The sequence below is a fragment of the Populus trichocarpa genome, chromosome 4 (assembly GCF_000002775.5).
Source record: "Populus trichocarpa isolate Nisqually-1 chromosome 4, P.trichocarpa_v4.1, whole genome shotgun sequence".
Lineage (NCBI taxonomy): Eukaryota > Viridiplantae > Streptophyta > Magnoliopsida > Malpighiales > Salicaceae > Populus > Populus trichocarpa.
In genome coordinates this window covers 4,840,290-4,864,792 of record NC_037288.2, presented here as the reverse complement: position 1 = coordinate 4,864,792, position 24,503 = coordinate 4,840,290, and the positions used below count along the sequence as shown (strand labels likewise).

The following is a 24,503-nucleotide window of genomic DNA, read 5'->3' as shown; positions in this document are numbered from 1 at the left end:
AAAATCAGGATAATATCTTTTTGTTAAATATTAAAACAACAACGTATTAGAATAACTTGGGTTAATTTTTTTTCCCATTCTCTTATTTTCTTCCTAGTTGTGCCTTCATTGTGCTTAGGTGAGATGAAATTCAAGGTTAAATTGAAGAATTATTTGATAATCAATGGCTAAATTGTAAGAAAAAAAAGACTTAGGCTTGAGTGTGATTAAATTCAGAACTCAATTGAAGTTTTTTTTTTTTTGAAGCAAGGATTTAATAAAATGAAGTGGGAAAAAAATATCTAGCGTGTAGGGAAAATGTGTCAACATGTAAGAGAACCTGCCGCAATGTGATGGCGTGTGTAGTATCCTTGAGCCTCCAAATGCAATCTTCCGACTTCCATGATGTCTCTGGTAGTGATTTGATAGGGGTTTTCATTAGAGGTGGCGCGTGGAGGTTGTTTCTCTTCGGTGCAACGTCGATGACCAATTTTTCTTCTCTTTCCTTTCATTCTTTTTTTTTTCTTTCTCTTTTCACATTGAATTCCAATGTTTTTTCTTTCTTTCCTTAAGATCTGGATTTTTCCTAATTGTCAATTATGTCCCTTGAATTTTAATCTCTCAATAAACAAAAAACTTGAAAAGTATTTCATAAAATCAAATCCAAGAAAAATAACAGAATTTTTTACCTCCGAGAAATACATAATAAGCTCGGCGAAACAAACTATCAAAGCCAATTACAAATAAATCAAATATAAAAAGATCAAATTAAAAACAAAATTCAAAGAAAAAAAAAACCAAGAATTTTGTTTTTTTGATATTATGTTAATCCATAGTATCAAGACGCCTCAAGAAATTGGCTATGCACTCTTTTTTTTTATTATTATTAATTCGAGGTTTACTCTTTAATTTATGAGTTTTACCAAAATATGATCCTTGTATTCCTTTTTCTTTACAAGAACCTCCTCCTCTAATTTTAATTGATTTAGTCCTTTTATTCTCTTATAATTCATAAATGACATCTTTATGTGAGAGTATAAAGTTGAATCCTTCACAACTCATAATTCAATAACTCTTTTTTATTTATTTATAAATTTCATCATTTGAGGTAAAAATTAAATGATTAAAATCAAGTAAGTTAATTAAGAAAAAAACAACCTAATTAATTAAAGTAAATTAATTTTTACATGTTTATTTTTGTTTTCTTATTTATTTAATTACATAATTTCATAAATGGAAGAGTTACTCCATCACTAAGGTTCCAAGCAATAAAAAGCAGGAAAACAAAATCAATACAAGAAAAAAGAATACAAGACTCCAATCAAAACAATTAGAAGAGTGCATGACCAATTCAACGTAAACCCTTTGATTTATCATCAAACCAATTATTGAATTTAATTTAAAAGCATAGATCATTCATGTAAACTCCCTCATGTTTATTTCTTGATCTATTGACTTGAACTTAACAAGGAATATTGATTTATATGAAGGTAGTCAGGCTATCCTGTATTCTCCAGCATGGAAGACTGCGTCGACATCACATCATCTTTTTAACGTGAAAGAACCCTAGCCACATTCATGTCATGGGCAAGTTTAAGATCTTTTCGAGGGTTCTTATGAGCATGCATGAAAACTTACATGAATGATAAGTGAAATTCGAACTCTCAATTTATGGAGAGTTTACATCCTGCTACTGGAATCAGAATGGCTTCAAAATCCGAAAGATTGCGAGTCCCTTTTTCCAACAAGAAGCTAACAGCTATAATTGTTCAGTTCTATCAGAAGTTCTCTACTTCCATTACTACAATTGGAACTCATGAAATCAATCGAAAGCAATTGTGCCAAAGGCCATCAGAAACTGTGAGAGCATAAACAAACTAGCTATTAATCAAACAAATTCTCACAATTAATAAGTTCACTAGGACTAAAATCCCAGTGCTATGTTAGTTTTTTACACCACAAAAGTCAATCACAAAATACATATTCCTTTTACCAATTGGAACACAATACCCCACGAATGAAACCCTATATCACATTCTCATAGTAATGTGCAATGCTAGGAGAAATGGGGAAAAAAATATAACTAATAGAACGAATCAGATTAAAGAATACAATAATGGGACCAAAAAACAAAGGGACGGGAAAGCCAAGGATTGGTGGTATTTGATGATTTTGGGGCAGCACCGATTGAAAAGCTAACTTTTATATTTTGACAGAGAGTATGAGAGAGACTTTACTTGCAACAAGAGTCAGAGGGGGAGAGAGCTCTAAGTTGCCTCTACGGATAATATCTCAAGCTCAGCCCACCACAGAGGAGAAAGTCTAGGGGTTGCTTGATCAGGTGAGATAGAAATCACTTCCCTCAATTTGGAGGTGATCTCCTTCATTGTTGGTCTGTGCCTTGCATCTGATTGGATACATTGTTGGATAATCTCACAGATGACGTCAAGATCGTTGTTTTTGAAAGACTTAAGGCTTGGATCAATCATGCAGCTGATGCTCCGCTTGCCATTCAAATATTCAGCAGCCTGGAAGTTTAAAATTATAAGGTTACAAAAAACATCTAGTATGTAGATAGAACAAATATTTAGCCTCGAGTTAAAGCTGAAAGCTATGATTATATTATGAGATTTCGTACAGACTTACCCATTTTTCAAGGGGTCCTTGTTCTTCCGAGTATGGGAGCTTCCCGGAAATGATTTCAAGCAACAAAACCCCAAAACGATAGATGTTTGTTTCTGGATCAACATGGGGTGGCAGTGAATCCTCCAATTCGCCTGAGACCTTTGAGTTTGATGTAGCTTGAGGCAAAAAACAGATCTCTGCAATCTGAGAAAGCCAAATCGAGATAGTGAGATTAAATTAAAATTAAAAAAATGAAAAGAAGACAAGACGAAGTTAATCCATGACAGAGTAAAGGATGTACCTTAGCAGCATAATCATCTGTTAAGAAGATAGCGCGTGAACACAGTATAGAATGTGCTATAGGTGGATTCAGATCATGGTGCATATATTGCAGGCAATAAGAAACGCCCATAATAATCCTCATCCTTGTATTCCAGTCGAGATGTTCCATTTCTTTAACTAAAAATACAAAGAAATGTTTGAGACTTTCAGCCTTTCCAACATTGCACCAGCAACATTGACAAAATCCCCACTACCAAAAGTTGATTAACTGAGAACCTTACCATGCAGATGCTCAAAGAGAGTTCCATTTGGAGCATATTCAAAAACCATCATCCTATTGAAAGGTTCATCCTCCTCACAGAAGCCAATGAGGTTTACAAAGTTCTTATGATTAATCCGTGATAGTGTATCAATCTACACACCAAAAGATTTGTAGAACAAAATTTTAGTAAAAGAGAGATTTGCATAATAAAATCAATGCAAGCTATATGTTAAAGGCAAACCTTTTTCCGGTATGCCATCTCTGCATTCTTTGACCAATCTTTGGAAGAAGCCACTGTAGTTGATGCAACAGAAATCTCAACTCCACTAGACAGTGTTCCCTTATATGCAGTGAAACCATCAAATGTATCAATGATATTGCTGAAATCCTCACAGGCAGTTTCCAGCTCTGATCGATTTAGCTTGGGAACCCCTATATTTCATACAACTAACTGATTATGTTCGTAATAAATTGAACAAATACAAGATCATGGAATAAACAATAACGCTTTAAGACTGGACGGGACACTAATCTACCAGAGACAACACATGCAGAAAGATAATAAAGCTAGGTGAAACTTAATGGCAGGACTCATCATGCACATGAAGCCAGAACTTGATTTTACTGAACTAGTGATAAAAATGAGGGCCATTGCCGTGTAGTTCACTCTTTCTGATATAAAAAAAATGTAGCAATCAAACAATTAAGTTGAATAAGATGTCAACCAAAATTAACAATTTGATTAAATAAATTCACATGTTCATAAAACAAGTCTTGACATTCCTATCTCATTTTGTTTAGGTATGCCTCCACCAAAAGTTGCTGGAGAACTTAAATATGACCTCTTATTCCTCAGGCATCCAAACATGTGCCACAATCCTAAGGTGACATTCATGTGGGCGAGACAAAAACCCACAGTTGTTACACCACTTCAATCAATCATGTTGGTCAAATCACACAATTTATGTGGTTAATAATGTTGATAAATAAAGAGCCTAGCCTAATCAGCCTACTGATCAATAATAAAGTCAACAGTCTTTTTTTGTTCGTTTTTTATTTCTTTATTTACACACTAGATGTCACCTGTAACAAATGCTTTCTGCAACTGTCCACTTAGACCAGTCTTCCAAGGACCTATGGTTGTCACTCCTTGTTTCCGGCACCTAAAGAGCAAGCCTGCTGCAAAAATGATCAAGACACCCACGATTGGAATGATTAGGAAATACATCCATGTATTTCCAGAAGTTCCATTGGTTGGAGATTGTTCTTTAAATGGCTTTTCAGCAGAATGAGTTGAAGCCTTAGCTCCTATTGTTGGAGGATTAGCAGGTGAATCCAATGGCACAGGGGATTGAGGTTGATGCTTCTTTGCATTTGGTATTGCTGGGAAAGCCCCACTACTTCGCGTGGTTGGAAGAGCAATAATTGGTTGAGAGGAAGATCCACCACCCGCAGGTGCAGCTTGGAGGTTACTGGACTGCTCAAGTAGTCTGCGACGTACAAAATTGGCAAGGATCTCTACATTTTGCTCAGGTGATCCTGCTCAGTGCAAAAGGTATCAGATTTGTCCCACAAGTACAAATTTTGAAAACAAACAACCAAGGTTGGAGAATGTTTTGTACTCACTATCTGGCTTAACAAAGCAATTTTCTTTGCGACCATGCAGAGTATACTTCCCGAGCTTGAACCTTTTAATGAGGGTAGGCAATCAGTAGAAAGAACACACAAACCACCACTACTACAATGCAAATATGTCAAAAGTGGGATATCTTCTGGGATATCTTCATCACTATCTGCATCCGTATACATAAAAATTGTACATGTGTGTGAGCATGTGTTGTGTGTAAAGCATATTAAGTTCCATACAATTGCAATGTCATGGAATTCAGGTAATGCATAAAAGCTCCTTTAATTGGGAATATGAATGAATTCGCCCCATTCAAGTGCTTCCAGCTGCTCCACCACATGCTGCACAATACATACGTTTTAGATCAGAAAAACAGATTATTAAACTGAACCACACCTTCAACTTCAATAACTTCCATTCACAAAATGATACTTGATGATCGGTTAGAAAGAATCAAATAAAAAAGGGACGCTCATCACTCTTCCAAATGTTAGTAGCATGCTTAATGCAAGACATGGGAGATAAGGACAAACTATTTTTAAGCTAGCAAGAATGGGTATGTATCAGTGCTCTTAAACAACATGTCTACGAAGTCCATAATCACCTCATGCTAAATTTATCTGACATGTCAGATAGCTTTCAGGTGGTCTTTCTTGTGAGAGGCAGGGTGCAAACAATAGAAAAAGCAAGAGACTTTTGTCTTCTAAATTGATGGAAAAACCAATGACGACGTGGAGAGGTATTGATCAGGTGTAACTAATAGTTTTTCTCTCCGTATTTGATGGTGAATTCAAGGTGCTTCAATTTAGTTATAACATGTCACAGTTCACACCAAGACTAAAACTCAACTTAGGTATGGTTGGCAATATATCCATCATGGCAAAAACAATTGTACCCGCGGATGAGTGTTGATAAGGAAAGATGGAAAAAGTCACTTACCCATGTCCAAGTTTTCTATTGACAAAGCTAACTCCAGTAACAGCAGCAGATGCAAGGTTTCCATCAAATCGAAATTCAGAAAGCAGGTTAAGCCTCCTGATCTCCAGAGGAATGCTTCCCTCAAATTTATTGTCTCTTAGCAACCTAAGATAGAAATCATTTCAGGCTACTTAACTACACAACATAAGCCATCAAAACAATAAAAATGAAAGACAGATCACACACAAGTGTTTTAATGACAGTAATCTTCCTATTTCTTCTGGAATTGCTCCACTGAAGTTATTATTCCTCAGGTCCAGTAATTCCAGCTTTCTGAGCTCTCCAATCTCTTTAGGAATGGCACCAGTGAAATGGTTTCGGTAGAGTACACTGTAATGAAAGTAAAGAAAGAATCAGAAAGTTCAATTATTTTTAAACCCAGCAGAAGTTATAGAGTACAAAGCTATACATCAGGATCAGAGATACAGTTTCCACAATAGTGTAGATCTCTACAAACAAATACTACAGTCAACAAGTTTGTGAATATCAAAATCATTTATTTCCATAAATTCTTAAACATCATGATTGGGAACATATTGAGTCTAATTTCTACACTATATGCTATTATGTTTAAGAATATGTAAGATAGCCTGTCAACACTAAAATCCAAACAGTCCCCAAGCATCTTGGCCAAATTCATATTCAATCAGTAGAAATAGGCTAATTGCAGTATTCGATTATATTCTTAGACTCTTGAACAGCTCAGTCATATGTTGGAATCAAATGCTTAATTCCTAAACCCCAAGTTCCATCAAAGAAAGTACAGAAAAATTATGAAACCTTACAGGGATGTTAAGTTAACAAGTTTGCCAAGCTCCGGCGCCAATGTCCCTTCCAAAGAAAAACCGCTCAGATCCCTACAAGTGCACTGAACAACATTAATATGTCTGATCATTCAGCACCCACATGAAATGTTCCATTCTCTAAAATGCAACGGCAAACACTACTCTATATCACAATTCCATCAACAAAAATTAACGGAAGTCATCTACAAAATCCTCCATCGCATACACCTCAGATTTGAAACAAAAACAATATATGAAGGGAGAAATTTCAATTTTTTTCCTGTTTTGTAAGGGGAGCGATAATTATTAGCTCTTTTAAAGGAAGAATGAATAGCGACTTACAGTATTTGCACTTTTCCCGCAGCGCAACGAACACCAGACCATGAGCAAGGATCAATGTCATTGGGATTCCAATTTGAAAGAGCACCGAAAGGATCAGAATTCACTCGTCCCCGGAATTCCAGCAAAACCAATCCTGCCCACATTACATTCATATATCAAGACCAAGATTGATTCTGCAATTACATTTTAACAGATACATGTCAATAAAAAATAAGAATGCATAAAACGAAGAATTACCCTCATCATTAAGCGACCAGGAGCATTGATTTTCAAGACCAAGAATCAAAACCAAAAAGAACAAAAATTGGAATCCAATTGTTTTCCATCTACCCCTCATTGCTTGATGAACCAAATTTGGCAGTGGAGGTAGCAACAATGATCGCCAGGTTTCCTTTGCAAAACCACCCCTTTCAACTAACAACAACAACAACAACTAATGCAAAATCTTTGATTTACAAACAACTATGCTACAAAAACACGAAAAGTCTTCACATTTGATCATCTCAGGGTCCCTCATCCTTGTATTTTAAAAACACTTCTCTACACCCTTGTCTTGAAACACATAAAATGGAAGAGCAGGCTATAATCTCCCTTTAAATCTCCACACCAATAAAATGCAGCTGCAAATGGGACAAACAGCAGGGGGGAAAAAAGATGACACAAAAGTTAGCAGAAAGGTAAAAAAAAAAGTGAGCTTATAACAGACAATGAAGAATCAAGGAATACCCTCAGGAACAAGCAATCCAAAAGAAAAAAGCAAAAGGGATATTGAATCTACCATAAATAAGGGCGAGAAAGGGTGCTTTAGTGCTGTTGTTGTTAAGGGCAATAATGCAATTTTGATACCAAAAATCCTTCAAGAGGAGGAAATGCAATGAGGGGGTGGCAGGGTGGATAGAAGGAGAAGCTCAAACAGAAACAAAAAAGGCAGCAAGGAAATGGTATTGGTATTTTTTTTTTTTACTAGATTAATAAATCTTTTCTATTACTGCCCCTTTGCAAGATGATCTTAGAGGATCTCCTCCACCATCTTTTTGGTGTTTCTCCTACAACTCTTTCTTTGTTTTTCTGTCTTCCAGTTTTTTTTCCCTTTCTCTCTCTCTCTCTCTGTAGCTAGCTCCCCTCTGCCAGCCACCCCAGCAACCTATCTGTTTCTGTTTGCCACTATTTTTCTTTCTTTTTTTGGTTTATTTTTTATGGACTTCCATTATTGAGTAGATAATTTTCTTTTTTCTAGACAGAAGCACCGCTAATCATAATCAACAAGCCTCTTTTTTTTTTCTTTTTTTTTTAAGGATTCTGATTTTATCAATGGTTATAGTAACAAGGGTATATGCATTAAATTTAGAATATATCAATTTTATCTTAGGAGGTATCAAACTGTAGGAATCCATATCCATAGCTAACATGTCAGCTACATGTATCTCAGGCTCATCAGCATTTTTAAGATCACGTTTATTTTTATATTTTAAAAATATTCTTAAGAAAATTTAATTTTTTTTATTTTTTATTTGTTCTAAATTAAATTTTTTTAGTTTTTTTCGATTGTTTTAATGTATTATATTAAAAATAATTTTTTAAAAATAAAAAAATATTATTTTAATATAATTTTAACTAAAAAATATTTTTTAAAAAATACTACAACATTTCTTAAAACCCTAAAAAAAATTCATCAACGTTTTAAAAAAGTTTTTTTTTTTTAAAAGAATAATACCAAAAGAATTTTTCTTGTATTTTTTATCAGGTTGGTGGGGTTAGATGGGACCCAATCAATAAGAACATGTAGAGATGGCCTCTGATATTTGGGAGGTGTAACTACCAACGGAAAGGTTTTGTTTTTTTTTTTTTTTATTTATTTATTTAGAGAAAGAGGGAGTGGTGGTTGTGGGCCCTCACTTCCGATGTACTCGGACACGCTTTTCTTTCATTGACTGGGCCTCTTTTCTCTCCCTCCGTGCGTCCCTCTTTCGTTTTCATCTTTTCTTTTTGTTTTGTTTTCTACGGATGAATGCCTCTTGTATTTTTTAGCTAGTTTGATGATATTCTAGTCATTATTTTTTAAAATATTTTTATTAAAAAATATATTAAAATAATTTTTTATTTAAATTTAATTTTGATATCAATACTTCAAAATAATTTAAAAATAAAAAAAATAATTAATTAAAAATAAAAAAATAATAATTTTTACAAAAAACACTTTCTAACCGTAAAAATAAACGAGTCATTGATCTCTTTACTAGCTTTTAGGAACCATTTATTTTAAAAGTGAAAAAACACTTTTAAAAAAAATTAATTTTTTCTCTCCATGTTATAACTTGATCTTTAGCTCATTGTATTAACAGTTTTCAAGAAAAATAAAAAAAACAATAAAAAATATATTTTTGATATATTTGCATTATTTTCGGTATTTTTAGGTCTTTTAAAAAGAATTTCAAATTTTATTTTTAAAGTGTTCAGCTATTAACACGCTCATTTCAAAAACATTGTTTATTTTTCTTATCGATTTAGCATTCAAGTTGCCTTTTTTAAATATATCAAAATACAAAAAAATCAAAACTCAAAGAATATATATGGACAAGGGGACCAAAAATGCATAAGAAGAAAAATGAGGGACTAAAGTGATTTTTTTTGTTGCTTGGAGACAAAGTAATTGGGAGGAAAAAGAAAAATTTTATTTTACCTATAAAAAAATGTGTTTATACATATATAAAAAGGGATGATGAATTTTAGATGAGAATTAGTCGGAGCAAAAAATCACCTATATATATTCATCCTCACCACTGTTACCAGTCCTTACCTGTTATAAAAAAAGATTAAATTTTTTAAAAATACAAGTTGATCCTCGTTTCCAAACACTCCTCACCACCCCTATCACCAGCCTACCACACCTACATAAGCCCTGCCAAAAAGGAAAAAAAAAAACACTGCAATAAATTTACATCTCTACAAAGCCGTGAGTTGCAGCTTTCCATCCAACACTACTAGCAATCGTGCTACAGTCAACATCTCTCCTCAGCTCTGTGAACAATTCCTCAGCAGCAACAGCAGTCATCGACATACAAAGATATAATAAGGGTCTTAGAGTTACCAATTTACTTGATCATTAAAGTAGTTATCAATTTACTTGCTTGAGCCCATACAATGTTCTTTTTAATTTTAATACTTTATTTTTGTTACCTTTTACTATAATGTCGAGTGATTTCTCCACGTAGATTTCTTCTTCTAGAACTTCATTTAGGAAATTGTACTTAAAAATCAAGCTTATAAGTCCTTCATCTCTTTTGAGTAGCTAAAGCAATTAAAGCTCGAATAATATCTAGTCGAGTAATTGGAGTCATATGAATAATTTTTTGACTTTAGATTTCTAAGTTATTTTATACAGGAAGTGTTATGTTTTTATCTTGTTATACTTTATCTTAGTAAATATAATAAATTGACAGATATTAGATATAATATAAACTCTATGAAGGTATTTGAATAATCAAGAGAGGATTTATCACCTTAGATGAATTAGGAAAAATATTATACAAGTTCTCAAATAGTATTGATTGTTAAATCTTTGCGCAATGTAAAATGAGATTTGAAAAGAGTTTCAAATCTTATTCAAAGATCAATGACTATAATGTTACGAACAAATATGATTTGATATGGCAGACACACTCCATGATAAAATGTCTAAATCGAAAATTATTGATGAAATGATAATAATTACATTGAGAAACCGATCATTAAAAGGTTAAGTCAAACCACTTATGATATTCCTAATATTTATAGACGCATGTGATATCTTCATATGAAACCGCGTTCCCTTAAATTTCAAATTTTTTTTGCTAATTTTTTTTATATTTTCAAATTGTTTTGATGTGTTGATTTCAAAAATAATTTTTAAAAAATAAAAAAAATATTATTTTGATGCATTTCTAAACGAAAAATACTTTGAATCGCTACCACAATTCCAATCAGATCCTAATATCATAAATTCTCAATACAATACAATAAAATATAATCTTTATAGATTGTTTCTTAACCTAAGTTTTCTCAATCTTTATGTTCGAGCTAATGAATCTTTATCCCAGAACTCAAAGTGATAAAGGAAAAAATAAATAAATCAAATCAAAATGTTTAGCTTGGAGCGTCAAGTGATCAAGATCCTTAACTCTTTTCGTTTTTGGCATTATATTTTAAAATAGCCAAGTATGTTTGAGATCAACCATGATGCTCTACATTCATGCTAAAAAAAAGACTTGAGGAGGATTAATTTATATTTATTAAATATATCTTTTTTTATTTATCTCTCTTATTTTCAATATTTTTTCCATTACTTTTAGATTTTATATTGATTTTTATTTTCTATTGAATCCTTGGTCAACTAGGGTGTTTATTTTTTATGATTTTTTAGTTTAGTAAACTCCTTGTTTTTTTTTTTTTTTTTTTTTTGTGCAAGTAGGAATGCATAAAGAATTGAGAAATCCCAAATCATTTTTAGGGACTAGACGTCTGTGTGATGGAATAAGGATTTTATCCATTTGTTTGCTTACTCTTTTCTTATTCTCTTTATTTATCTTGCTCGTTCACGTATGAAGTTATTTATCTCATTTCTTACAAGTTTTTGCTCTTCAAGTTCTTATTTTTTTTCATGAGTATTTAAGTTTTATCTATCAATATCTATTCACCTTTTCTCTCACCCAAGTTATTAGTCTTATCGTTTAGTGTTTAGATCTATTGTCCAAAGGACTCATTCCTACTAATAGGTTGTTGAAAAACAGTACTTTGTCAATAATTCATTCCTTAGCATAAATCCAAGAAGAGTGCCCGGCCTGTTTGGGAGTGTGGTTGTGATTGTTTTTTAAAATGTTTTTTACTCGGAAATATATCAAAATAATATATTTTTTATTTTTTAAAAATTATTTTTGATATCAGCGCATCAAAATAATCTAAAAACACCAAAAAATATTAATTTGAAGTAAAAAAATAAAAAAATTTTAATTTTTTTTAAAAGTGCTTTTGAAACGCAAAAACTCAAATATAATTTGAGTTAAGTTTTTTTAATTAAAACAATTTTTTATTTATTTTTGAATACCAGCTTGCAAGTCAATTTACCCAACATATAACCTATTATAAAATAGATAAAAGCAAATGAAATGATACAATAGGATATTATAAAATAGAGGAGGACAATAAATAAATAAAAATGAAATAAAATCCTTAATAGATCCTATTTCAAGAGGAAGAGGCATAATTAACTATTCTGAATTTACAATAATCGCTAGGAAATTCACTTCCTTCCACCTGTTTCAACCCATATTTACTCCCCCCGTTGTATCCATCATCAACAAGTTTATCTACAGCCAGCAAACAGAAACGTCGTTTGTTTGTTTTTTGTTTTAAAAAATATTTTTTTATTTTAAATTAATATTTTTAAATTATTTTAATACATTGATGTTCAAAATAATTTTTTTAAAATAAAATAAAATAAAATTTTAATATATTTTCATAAGAAATTACATTTTAAAAAACGTTTGCATGGGAAAGTCAACAAAATAGACACCAAAATCATCGCGAACAAAACCCTAATTCACAGAAAAACTATTTTTTAAAAGTTTAGATTACCCTAAGAGAAGAAAGAGAAGGGATTAACATGATAAGAATCCTGATTTACTAGAACCAGAATTATAGAGGGGATTGATTTTCCGACCTTGTTCGATCTGATCATACATATAAATTGAAATAAATTATTACATGAGGAAGTTGGGTATCATGCCCTCCTTTGATTGCAGATGAATGTATTGATGAAGAACACTAAAATCGACACACCACCCAGTTCAGACAAATTAAAGGATGGAAAACCCAAGATATTGCAATTCTTGAAAGAAAAATAGTACAAAGAGTAGTATGGAAACTCCCTAACAAGCTCCCATTGTTACGATTGAACCAGACACCAAAATTCCTAGAAGAACAATCAACCTTGAGCTGCAATGAATTTGCAAAAAATAGAAAAACATACTCAACCCGCAACCAGAAAAACAAAATAAAAAAAACTAAACATCAAATCAACGTCTGGAAGAAAAACTAAAGTGGTATATGATTTTTATAGAGTGGAAACTAAAACCTTGTTTATTTGCTGGAAAATAGTTTCTTTTTAGAAGGTGGTTTTCTTGAAAAGTGAATTCCTGAAAAGTGAATTATTTTCTGATTTGGTAGTGCCACAAAAAATAAGTTGGAAAACACTTTTCAGTGTTTGGTTATGTTATGAAAAATAAACTGAAAAATAATTTATTAATGTTTTTTTTTCAAATTTATCTAATATATATAAAATATAAAATATAAATATCTAATCACTTACAATATAAGAATGAGATCTAAAAAGTGTAATGATGATGAATTTTTTTATTATATCCTATATTCATATATAGCTTATTTTATAAAATATAACTATATATGTCATATAATATTATAGATATATAACCTTGTGAAATATTTCTTAAGTAAAACCTATAAATATTTGTTTTTCAATTTTAAAAGTTAAAATATGTTTTTTTTTCATATTAAGAAAGCCAAATTAGTTTATGGTATTAAGTAAGAGTTATATATTTGGGTTTTTTTTGCTATGAAGATTTTTTTAAAAGATAAATAAATACAAAAATATTTTGATAGGTTTTTTGGATAAAGATTGTTTTTTTTTTTTGTTACGAGTATGGGCAATTATCCCTTTAATATATATCAAATAAGCATTAAGAAATAAATATAAATATCTTACATCAAACATAATGCATAAATATTAAGTTTTGATGTCATACACATACATATTAGTTCAAATTAACAAATATAAACATATTAGACCAAATTAAATAAGTAAACATACTTGTCAAATGACAAACATAAACTTTCTTATCATAGTAAAATCATCTTAGCAATCAGGCATGTAGTAGTGTTGGTTCACAAAATTTTGAACCCAAATATTCCTCAAATTAACATTTTTTTGCCATAAATGCTTTTACCAACATTTTATTTTGGACCAAGTGATCAAATGCATCCCCAAGAGTGATCTCATCAAAACCTTCAATTTTCATCACTTCTGTATATAACTCATTAACATTAAGTTGATTTTCACTAAGGCTTTGAATTGCAAATGCTACATCTCCAATCTTTTTAGACAGCTTTTCAACACCATCATCTTCATACATGCGATTTATCTTCCTATGTTGCCTCTTTTGCGCACTAGATGAATATGTCTCTTTTCCTGTTGAAGTTTCTTCATATTCCCCTTCATTTTCAATTGAAATTGATTGCACTTCAGTGTTCTCTTCCAAGTTGATATCAGCATATGATTTGACATAATTTTCGGTTGCCATGTTTTTTCCAACAACAATTATCATTGCCTCGTACATATCAAGTTTTTTGTTGAGATACTTGCCATGATTAGGATGTGACTATTTATTAAGTTTAGAAAATGCAATTTTTTAGTTCCTTGTATAACATTTTGGAAACAAAAGTAAATATAAAAATTATAAAGAGAATAATATTTATCATACATTTACTTCTTCATCATATATATCTTTCGAAACTGTAATCATCTTCAAACAATCATCCCAATCAAAGCCACTTTTATTTTTAAGTTTGGTTATTATTCCCCATTCTTTTTTCACAGTTTTGAGATGATTGTCCACATGCTTAGGCTCGCATTGCACGTTGAACTTTTGACTAATTTCTTTAACCACCTTAACAAATGATTCCGCTCTAAACGTGGAAGAAGGTTTGTTTTCTTTAAGTGCCTCCTCAGCTAATATCTCAAGTAACATGTGAGACACAGGTTTAGACCATGTGAAGTGCTTACCCTTGCATTTTTCATTCTGTGTGGTACTTATTTCTACAAAAAAAAATTACAAATTTATACAAAATAAAATCATACAATATTTATATTCAATAAATTTTATATAAAAACTACAATTAATATTAAAAAATACATAAAATACATAAGAAATTATAATAAAGTCAACAAGCAATCCAAATATATAATAAAGATGATACAAACTCAAGAAAGACATAATAAAAACAAATACATATAATTAACACTCAATTACTAGTTTCTTTGAGTGTTATAATCATTCCACATGGTTGATGCAATCATTTCTCTTTTTGTTATCCACTCCCTATTCTCTTCCCTCTTCTCCTGTTGACTTAAGTTGAATGTTCGTCTAATTAGTTTACTGTCCGAACATATTTCTTTCATAAGAAAGTCATAAGGATCAACTCCCATTATGTGATTATGAATAATACAACATGCAATCACAACATCTATTTGTGTTTCATAAGATAAAAAAGGTTTTCCATCAATTGATCTAAAACGACTTTTCAAAATACCAAACCCTCACTCAATAGCGGTTCTCAATGAAGAGTGTCGAAGATTAAATAACTCCTTTTTATTTTCTGATGAATGTTCTGTAAACTCATTCAAGTGATATCAAACTCCATAAAAAGAAGAAATGATTCCTTTTCAAATACCGTTTCAGCATCACCAAGATAATATTTCCCTACAAATTAAAAAAAAACTATTACTATCTTTATCTAATTAGACATTTTATATGTTTATTGCATATAATAAATACTTTATTATATACCTTTTATAATTTTTAGACCACTAGGTCTTGATAGTGTATCACCTAAAACTCGTGAATCGTGTGCACTTTTTTCCCAGCCAGATAAAACATATATAATTTTTTTTAGATTAACATGGGTGTCTAGGCCAGCCAGCGCTCACCTCAACTAATCCTACTAGCCCTGAAGTTGACGACCATGTAAGCCTCTAGTGGCCCTGAGGTTTGTGACTCGAATTGGTGACCTCTAGGGAGCAAACTCAGGCCTGACTAGTTGAGCTACACCCCTCAGGGTTAAAAAAAGAAGTTATAGCTGCTAAAACATTTTGTATTGTTCCTTTTTTTAGATCTCGAAACTTTTCTTGAATCTCAACAGAAACATTTGCAGGAACATGGGTACTATCAATTGCTCCCACACAATCCTATATAAACATGAAAAATTAATTTATAACCTTTTCTTCTAGATGTAATTAATTAATTTATAAAAATATTGGTATTGTTCTCATACCTTAAAATAAGGATAGAATCTTCGATTATTCATTATCTCTGCGGGAACTGTATCCCCTAGGTCTTTAATAAGGTGTTTGCATAACTTAAGAACTACTTTTAATACAATTCTAAAGTAACGATAGATAGTTTTAATAGACCTATAGTATATACCACTAATAAAACGAAATCTTTGGTTTCGACCTATAATTTATAAGAACACAATTACTTGCTCCCTAATAGACATATTTTGAGTTGATTGTAATAGTTCACGACTTGTGAGAACATCACACAAATTACATAATACAACTGGTTTCATACAAATTTGTTCAACGCAATGTCTATCACCTTGATTCGAAATCCTATCAATATAGAATTCTCGTTGAGCAATTGCATTTATACGTGGTTCTCTTGGTATATAAATTTTATTTTTTTCTTGTTCAATAATAGCTACCCCTGTAGCTATAACAGTTACAACTGCTCTTATACATGCTGCACGAATAATCTTACTATCCATAATAAGAAAATGAAGTTTTTTGATAACAAAACCTAAAAATTTAGGGAAATAAACATTAAAAAAAAATATAAAATACTTCACAATCAATACAAGAAATTATGCTCAAATGAGGTGACAATGTATAATAGTTATGGCAATGATATCTGATTCCCTAAACAAACAGGCCTTAAAGTATATTATTTTATAAATTCTCAATCCTTATGTTTCATGGTCTGAAAATATAATTTTATTGCAAAATTCACTCAATCCCTTTACGATTTTTCTACCAAACGATTTCAATTTTTCTAGCACTCAATTTGAAATTAATATCGTTGTCATCTCTTATTCATTTGCCTTAAAATACCTAACAGAAAACGCATATCATCAATAGAGACATAAACTCTAATAATGGAAATGCAGATTTTCTCGCTCACACCAAATAAATTATTGGAATCAAAATTTGTAGGAAAGCAGAAGAGAAGGAGAAGGAGAGGTAAATGTAGCATCCTATGCTGCGCACTCCAGGAGTGTTCGTAATGTCGCTGAGAAGCTATCAACAACTATTACACCAGAAAATAATGGGGTTTGACAGTGTGTTTAAAGTTGGGTTTTACAAGGGTAAGGAGTTAAAGAATTGGAGGGCAATATTGGGGTTGAGATTAGGATGGTTGTTAAAGAGGGAGGAAACATGGGAAGGGGACATATTTGGGATTAGCTTCTGGAAATAAGGGTGTTTTTCCATTTAAAATGGGAGAGGATGGAGAGAAGGTGATGTGAGGAGACATCATCGGGTAGGTCAAGTTCTACTGGAAGAGAAGCAATTGAAGAAAAATGAGAGGAAGAGGAAGAGATATAATGGAGATGAAAGCAGATCTTTCCCATTTAAACAAACAGTCCCTCTCTTATTGTTACTCGTTCACTCCTCGACGAAAAGGGATTTTTTTAGGCAGTGCAAATGATAAAGAATCAGTGTATTCATGTTCGTTTGGTCCTTCATGTGAATGAATGAGAGAATTGATGATGGGAATAACACTCAGAGGAGGCACGAGGCTCAAAATATGAGTCCAAAGGTAGGGTAAGAAAGGGTTTAAAGCAGAGCTCTGTTGTTGTGTAAAACAAAGTTTAAATTTTTTGATGAAAGAAAGTAAAGCAGAAAAGGAAAAAATAAACCAAAATCACCAACAACAAACATTTCCTTCCACGAAAGACAACATAATTGTTAAGCCAAATCAAGGTAGGGCACATGAGCAGAGAAAGTACTTGGTGAAAGACACAGATTGTGGAAAAGGCAAGAACATGGACATGCTAGAGAGGTAGATCATCGGAATATAATGTAAGGGGAGTGGGGAAATCAACTGAAATTGAAAAATAGTTTGGAAAAAATCATGAAAAACGAGTGGGGAGATCAACTGGAATTAAACCAAACCAACTCTCATAACCAAGCATATAATCCTAAACAAAACAGAGCATGAGATTGTTGTGTTTTTTTTCACATAAACCAAACAAAACATGAAAAACACAGCAAATTAACAAGATCACAAGATTTATGCCATAATTATAACTACAAATCCAAACAAAGAAGAGGAAAAATGGTTACCTGGAATAAGAGGATTCAATATGCTTCAATGGAGATTGTTGCAGATAACAGAGAAAAAAAATGAATTGATTATTTTGTTTCTGGTAAAGAGATTTAAGAGAGAAAGAGATAGGGATTTGTATTAGCCACATGAGTAACATGATTTGTATTAGCCACTGGAGCCACATGAGTAACACGATGTTATGTATTTTGTAAAGAAAAGAAAGTGTTTTCCAATGATAAGAAGAGGAAAACACTTTCCTAGCATAAATATTTAACTTTTTCTTTGACTTGAATTTATTTATTTTTGATTGACTTTTTATATGTTTATCAAATATAAAAAAGTGAGGAAATAATTTTTAGAAAAATATTTTCCTGAAAAAGTTGTGAAAATCCAACAATCTGACGCCCTCTCTGCCATTTATGCTAATTCCTTAATGCTCCTGTAGAACTTCTCTTCTGCCTTGTAAGAGATAAAATAAATTATACAAAAGAAAAGACTAAGATCTGAAAGAAGATAGAAGAAACAAAATTTTAACAGGTGGCTGGGAGAAAGTACACAAAAGAAAAGATCTAAAGCTAATTAATAAGAGAAAGCCCTGCCCTGTATCTCTAAGATAAGGAGACAAAAAATATACACGGGACATTTTAATGATGCTCTCCGTACGAAGAGATAAACACAAGAAGAAAAAGAAAAGCAAATAAAATCAACAATAAAAAAAATAACAATAATATTTCAGTCTAAAATTTATATTCTCCTCGTATCTATTTTTTCTAAATAAATTCTATAAAATAATTAATATTATACAGCTAATTACCCTGTTAGCTTTGTAAAGTTTATCTGGACATGGTGGTAAAAAAGCCACGTAAAGATGGGAGAAACTGTAGAAGATTAAGACCAAGAGTTGAAAAAAATTACAAATATCCATGCTATTTTAGTATATTTGTTAATTTTCCAATACAGAAAATCTATTTTTTCCCATGTCTTATTTCTACCACGCATCTTAATTTCTTCTATAAAATTTATATTGTATGTGTTTCAAGAGGTGATTTTTAAACTCTTTTTTATTTGTTATAAATAAAGGATATTATTGTCAGCTTTAAACTCTTTTTATTTATTATAAATAAATAATATTATTGTTCTGTGGTGCAGCATCATATCTAACTATCTAAGGGGTGCCCCCCATTTCAACTGGAAATTTGTATTTTTTTTATTTTTTTTATTTTTTTAAATTATTTTTTATTTTTTAAATTGTTTTGATGTATTGATGTTAAAAATAAATTTTAAAATATAAAAATTATATTATTTTAATACATTCTTAATTAATAATAATAATAATAATAATAATAATCATTGTATTCTTCCCTTATTTTGACAACATAAGCAAAGCTTACTAAGAAGTTAGGTTAAATAAATCCCAGGAAATATAGATAGAGATGATATTTTTACGGTTTCGATAATGTGGTTGTGGTTAGTGTTTAATGTGTTTTTTGTTTGGAAATATATTAAAATAATATATATTTTTTAAAAAATTATTTTTAACATCAACATATCAAAATAATATGAAAATACTAAAAAAATATTAATTTGAAAAAAAAACATATAAAATATTTAATTATTTTCAAAAATACTTTTAAAACACTAAAACAAACAAGTCTTTAATCATAGTTTCTATATCCGACTTGGGTTTATCCCAGACAAGTCATCATGTAAATAATGGGTTAATCTAATTTTTTTTTTAAAAATAATAATGATAATATTTTTAAAAAATAAAAAAATCAATAAATTTTAACTGAACTTTCCACCAGGTAACAGATGAACTCAAGTTTTTAAATGACCTATGGTCAATTCTTTTCATATTTTTATTAAAACATAATTCAAACTATGCTTCAGTCACTTGATTTACAGGCCAGCCCATCAAATCGGGTCAGGTTTCGAAATATTATTTTTAAAACAATACTTAAAACAGTCTATTCTTTCCTAGTTCTTTCTTGCAAAACCCGACCCGACCAACACAGCACAGAATATGATGACAAAGATATGCGGGTCAGGGTAGCATATGATGACAAAATTTGATTAAATAATTTGTACCTGTTTTAGGATAGATGTTGTTATAGTATTTTTCACGTTCAAATATATTAAAATAATATATTTTTAAAATTTAATCTATAAAAATCATTAAACATATAAAATAAATTATTTTTTAATAAAAAGTAAAAAAATTTGAATTTTTTAGAATTCCAAACGGCCTCAAAGAGTACACCATCTCTTTTCTTTTGTCTCAGGTGATTTTTAATTCTTTGATTAAACAATTTCGAAGACTTTCCTTTCTCTTCTCTGGTACTCCTCTCTCTCTCTCTCTCTCTCTCTACCTACCCATGTTTTTATTTTTCTCATTTTGATCTGGGAATTCGAGATTTGGGTTTTTTTTGTTCAAGAATTTTTGTTGATGCTGTTATGTGGATTTTTGGGGATTTTATTTTCTAGGTATGCCGTCTTTTGTATTTATTTCTTTTTTTATATATTTTTTATTTGAATCTAAACTGGGGTTTAGCTCTTATTAGTTGAATTTTGCTTGATGGTTTTTTTTTTTTTTAATAATATCAGGGTAGTTGTTTCTTTTTTAATTTTTCACATCATCTGTGTTTTGTTGCAAATACATACATGTAAAATTATAGACTTTAATGGAATCTCTTGAATTGATATTAAATATTTTTGATAATTTTTAGGTTTCTTAGAGAACAAAGTATACTAATATCAGTTTATGTAATTTGGGCATTTTTGTTTTTAAATGTTGGTTTTCTAGGTGCTATAAGCTATTTGAGACTGGGCTTGATTAATCGCAATGCATATATATTGCTGTCCTTTTGGTTCGCATAGGACTGGAATTTGGAATTGTTGCAGAGAGAGAAACTTGCTTTTGGATGCTTACTTGTAAACTAGAGCAGCCCAAGTTGGTTTTTTTTTTAATTTTATTTGGATGCTCAATCTTTAATACAAGTTCGGTGATTGATAAGTGGTTCTTCGAGTTAGTTTCAGTGCTTTCTGTTATTAGATTTGGGTTGGTGGGTTAGCTGCTACATTCTTTGCATCATGCCAGTTGTTCAAAAACTGTATGATGCCTGCAAAGAGTCTTTCTCGGCTAATGGTCCTGTTTCTGAAGAAGCTCTTGAAAAAATCCGTGCTATTCTAGGTGTGTGGGTATTTCTTTTGTTTTTTGCATATCAAATTAGCTCATTTGCTCTTAAATTAAGTTTTTTTTGAATCCTCTAATTTAGATTAAATCCATTATCTTAACACTTTCATGTTTTGTCATATCAGATCAAATGAAGCCTTCTAATGTGGGTCTCGAACAGGAAGCACAGTCAGCACGTCAATGGAAAGGTCCCATAAATGGTACCAATGGAAGAAAAGGGCACAATGGGAGACTTCAGTACCCACCTCCTATCAAATATTTGCATTTGCACGAGTGTGACAAATTCTCTGTAAGTGATTAATACCGCTGCAGGTTTCAACATTCCATTTGAATCGCAGTTTGAATCTTTTAACAATTTTTATTTGCAATTGCATGGATTGCACAAAAATTGAATTCATGGACTTGTACGTCGTTGCAGATAGGGATCTTCTGTATGCCACCTTCCTCCATCATACCACTTCATAATCATCCTGGAATGACTGTGTTGAGCAAGCTTCTTTATGGCTCTTTGCTTGTAAAATCTTATGATTGGATTGATCTACCTGGTTTTAATGATCCATCCCAAGGTGCCTATCATTATATGCCTTAAAATTTTTGCTGTTTATGTTATGGAATTAGTAGTGGTGAATTTCAGTTTGATATGTGTGAGAATATGCCCCAACAGCGTGATGGTTATGTTGAGTTGTATTTCAAACATTATAACCCTGGATCTTAGTGTGTACATGCAATGTGTTTTTGTCTGTGTGTGCCCCATAGTCGGTATCAGCCAAATGCTTATCTTGGTATCTCTCCAAGAATGTCAATTATATTTGTATGACAAGTTGCGTTATTATGCTAATGTCTCATGGTTTGCTTGAAGAACATGCATCTCATGTGGTGTTTGTCTAGAATTAGCCCCTAGCTGATGAAAAATTTCTTCAGACTATATCCCAAATATGTTCATGACCTTGATGGCCGCAAGAATCCATGCCAGTGTTGCCACCATCACATCCACTGAAGTTGGTACTAGGTTACCAGCAGACTCATTTTTACCCATCCTCACCGCTTGTTTGTCTAGAATTAGCCCCGAGCTGATGAAAATTTGCTTCAGACTATATCCCAAATATGTTCATGACCTTGATGGCCGCAAGAATCCTTGCCAGGGTTGCCATCATCACATCCACTGAAGTTTGTACTAGGTTACCAGCAGACTCATTTTTACCCATCCTCACCACGTTGCCTTAATTAACTAGTATCACCTTTGGTATGTATTGTTGCACTTGTTTCACAAGTTTTCTTCCTTTCGGATTCTTATATAGGGAAATTCTTACAACTTGAAAAATCCATGCACAAAGATCTTGTTACATCTACTTTGTAGGTCCTAGATGGTGTTGAAAGTTAGGATTTGCAATTGACTGTTGATTTTTGTTTGTTGGTGCTTTAGGCCTTTGAAAGAAAGTGTGTACGTTTGGTTGTATGGCATTTGGTTTTCTTCATTTTGGATTGGTAGATTAAACTCTCATAGCACCAAATTTCATTCATGAAGGGGGCAAGAGAAATCATCACAACCATTGACCTGGCAGGCCCCACCAGTTAATGGTGGTGGTTTTTTTGCATCCTCTTCAACCACAGTTTTTCATCCTAAATAGTACAATTCTTTTGATATATTGAAGATTTGTAAGCTTGTAGGTGTAATGTTCTTGTTGCATCATGAGTTACCTTAACAATCAGCAATCTGGGCTACTACTTCTGTCCTGATTGGTGATTAAGCATCAGTCTGGGGTTGGGTTTTTGGAACCATAGTTTGCTTAAATCATTGTATTGAAAAAGTTTGTTGCCAACTCAACCACAATTCCAAACACATTCTTAAAGCATGTTGAGCAAAAAGGCAGGCTTTGAATCTTGAGTGAGTGTTTGGTGTTTTCTTTAAAACCATGGTTTTGAAACCCAAGTCACTCACCACCATGGTTTTGAAAATCCAATCCTGAATGTTGTTTTTGAGGTTGAGTTACACTATGGTTTGCATCAAAATCACATTTCCATAGTTACAAATGTCAAAATCATTGTTTTGAAAGAAGTTAGCAAACAAGTGCTTGGAATTCCAAACCTGGTCTTTGTCAACTCTGCCACAATCTGGAACACACTCAGTAAAGCAGCTTACATGCTTCTGGACAGGAAGTTCATTTTTGAGCCAACAACTAATTCTAGGTGTTTGCTTTTTGTAAATTTTAAGTCATTGCCAGGTCCAAGTAATCATTTAAATTCTCTTTAATTCATTTCTTAAATTCTCATTCTCTGGGAAATTGCATACTTCAATGACATTACAGGTTAAGCAGCATCAATGTATTTAGAGAGGATTAATTTGGTTGGAATGCATATACATTCTAATTGCTATAAGATCACATTTCTCCCTGTTCATCCTGATAGAGCAGTTATTTGGTTAAGCATGTTCTTTTTTTGGTTGTCTATTGCACCTTTTTTTGAAAGATTGAGTTTGATGGTTGAAATTTACAGCAAGACCTGCAAGACTTGTTAGAGATTATGAAATGACAGCACCTTGTGGTACAACAGTTCTATATCCTACCAGTGGTGGCAACATTCATTGTTTCAAAGCCTTGACACCCTGTGCTCTGTTTGATGTTCTTTCACCACCTTATTCCTCAGAAGATGGGCGACACTGCTCATATTTCCGACGGACCCCAAAACGAGAACTGCCAGGTATAAATATTATTTTCTCTACTCTTCTTTTCTCTTTTATCTCCAATTTAAATTTTTAAGCACTTCCACTTCTCTCTTCTCTCTCTCTCTCTTCTGATTTTTTAATTCTCCCTTTGCAGAAGGAACTGAAGCATTGTGTGGCATTGAACCCTCTGAAATCACATGGTTAGAAGAAACTCAACCTCCAGAAAACTTCGTGGTATGGAGGGGCCTGTACAAAGGCCCTACTATTAGACGTTAAAAGGTTTTTTGTTATATTTTTTGGACAGGATGTACAATACCATCAATCAGATTAGATGAACAAATGAAGAACTAAGGAATTTATTGCTGAAAAAGTTAGTTGCTGAAGAAGTTAGTTGTCAACTAACATGGGCAGGCAGTAATAATCACTTGTTGGCATTGTCAAGGTATTTGCTGTACATATTTTATGTATTGGAGTCGGAGATAAATGGCAATTGGGGAAAAAAAAGGAATGTGTTCTTTTTTCCCTTATATTTGATTGGTCATTTTTGCAATAAATGAGTTGCTCGAAGAGTATTTTTCTTAAGCTGGTATCTTCTCTGGCATGTAACTTTTA

The 24,503-nt window shown here is 31.9% G+C and overlaps 2 protein-coding genes across 9 annotated transcripts; one reads left to right on the top strand and one right to left on the bottom strand.

Moving 5' to 3' along the window:
- Positions 1-1,863: 1,863 nt before the first annotated feature.
- Positions 1,864-8,103, bottom strand: LOC18097502 (protein MALE DISCOVERER 2). 2 transcript variants are annotated; one of them, XM_024599400.2, is made up of 14 exons: positions 7,607-8,103; positions 7,118-7,500; positions 6,881-7,013; positions 6,539-6,610; positions 5,940-6,083; positions 5,715-5,858; positions 5,015-5,116; positions 4,775-4,836; positions 4,232-4,687; positions 3,390-3,580; positions 3,168-3,300; positions 2,906-3,063; positions 2,626-2,808; positions 1,864-2,507 (listed from the first exon to the last, which is right to left on the bottom strand). In XM_024599400.2, the coding sequence occupies exons 2-14, from the start codon at positions 7,215-7,217 to the stop codon at positions 2,247-2,249; spliced, it is 2,139 nt and encodes a 712-aa protein (XP_024455168.1). In that variant the 5' UTR covers positions 7,218-7,500; positions 7,607-8,103; the 3' UTR covers positions 1,864-2,246. The 2 variants fall into 2 exon arrangements, with proteins under 2 accessions (XP_024455168.1, XP_006384063.1); XM_006384001.3 differs by having other exon boundaries at positions 7,659-8,103.
- A 12,120-nt stretch (positions 8,104-20,223) lies between these two features.
- LOC7470203 (plant cysteine oxidase 5) lies at positions 20,224-24,473 on the top strand. Of its 7 annotated transcripts, XM_024600185.2 has the most exons (7): positions 20,224-20,373; positions 20,840-21,226; positions 21,355-21,518; positions 21,648-21,795; positions 23,723-23,926; positions 24,046-24,091; positions 24,196-24,473. In XM_024600185.2, the coding sequence occupies exons 2-7, from the start codon at positions 21,127-21,129 to the stop codon at positions 24,224-24,226; spliced, it is 693 nt and encodes a 230-aa protein (XP_024455953.1). In that variant the 5' UTR covers positions 20,224-20,373; positions 20,840-21,126; the 3' UTR covers positions 24,227-24,473. The 7 variants fall into 7 exon arrangements, with proteins under 7 accessions (XP_024455953.1, XP_002305065.1, XP_024455952.1 ...); XM_002305029.4 differs by having other exon boundaries at positions 20,225-20,373; positions 24,046-24,473; XM_024600184.2 differs by having other exon boundaries at positions 20,250-20,373; positions 21,089-21,226; positions 24,046-24,473.
- Positions 24,474-24,503: the final 30 nt, after the last annotated feature.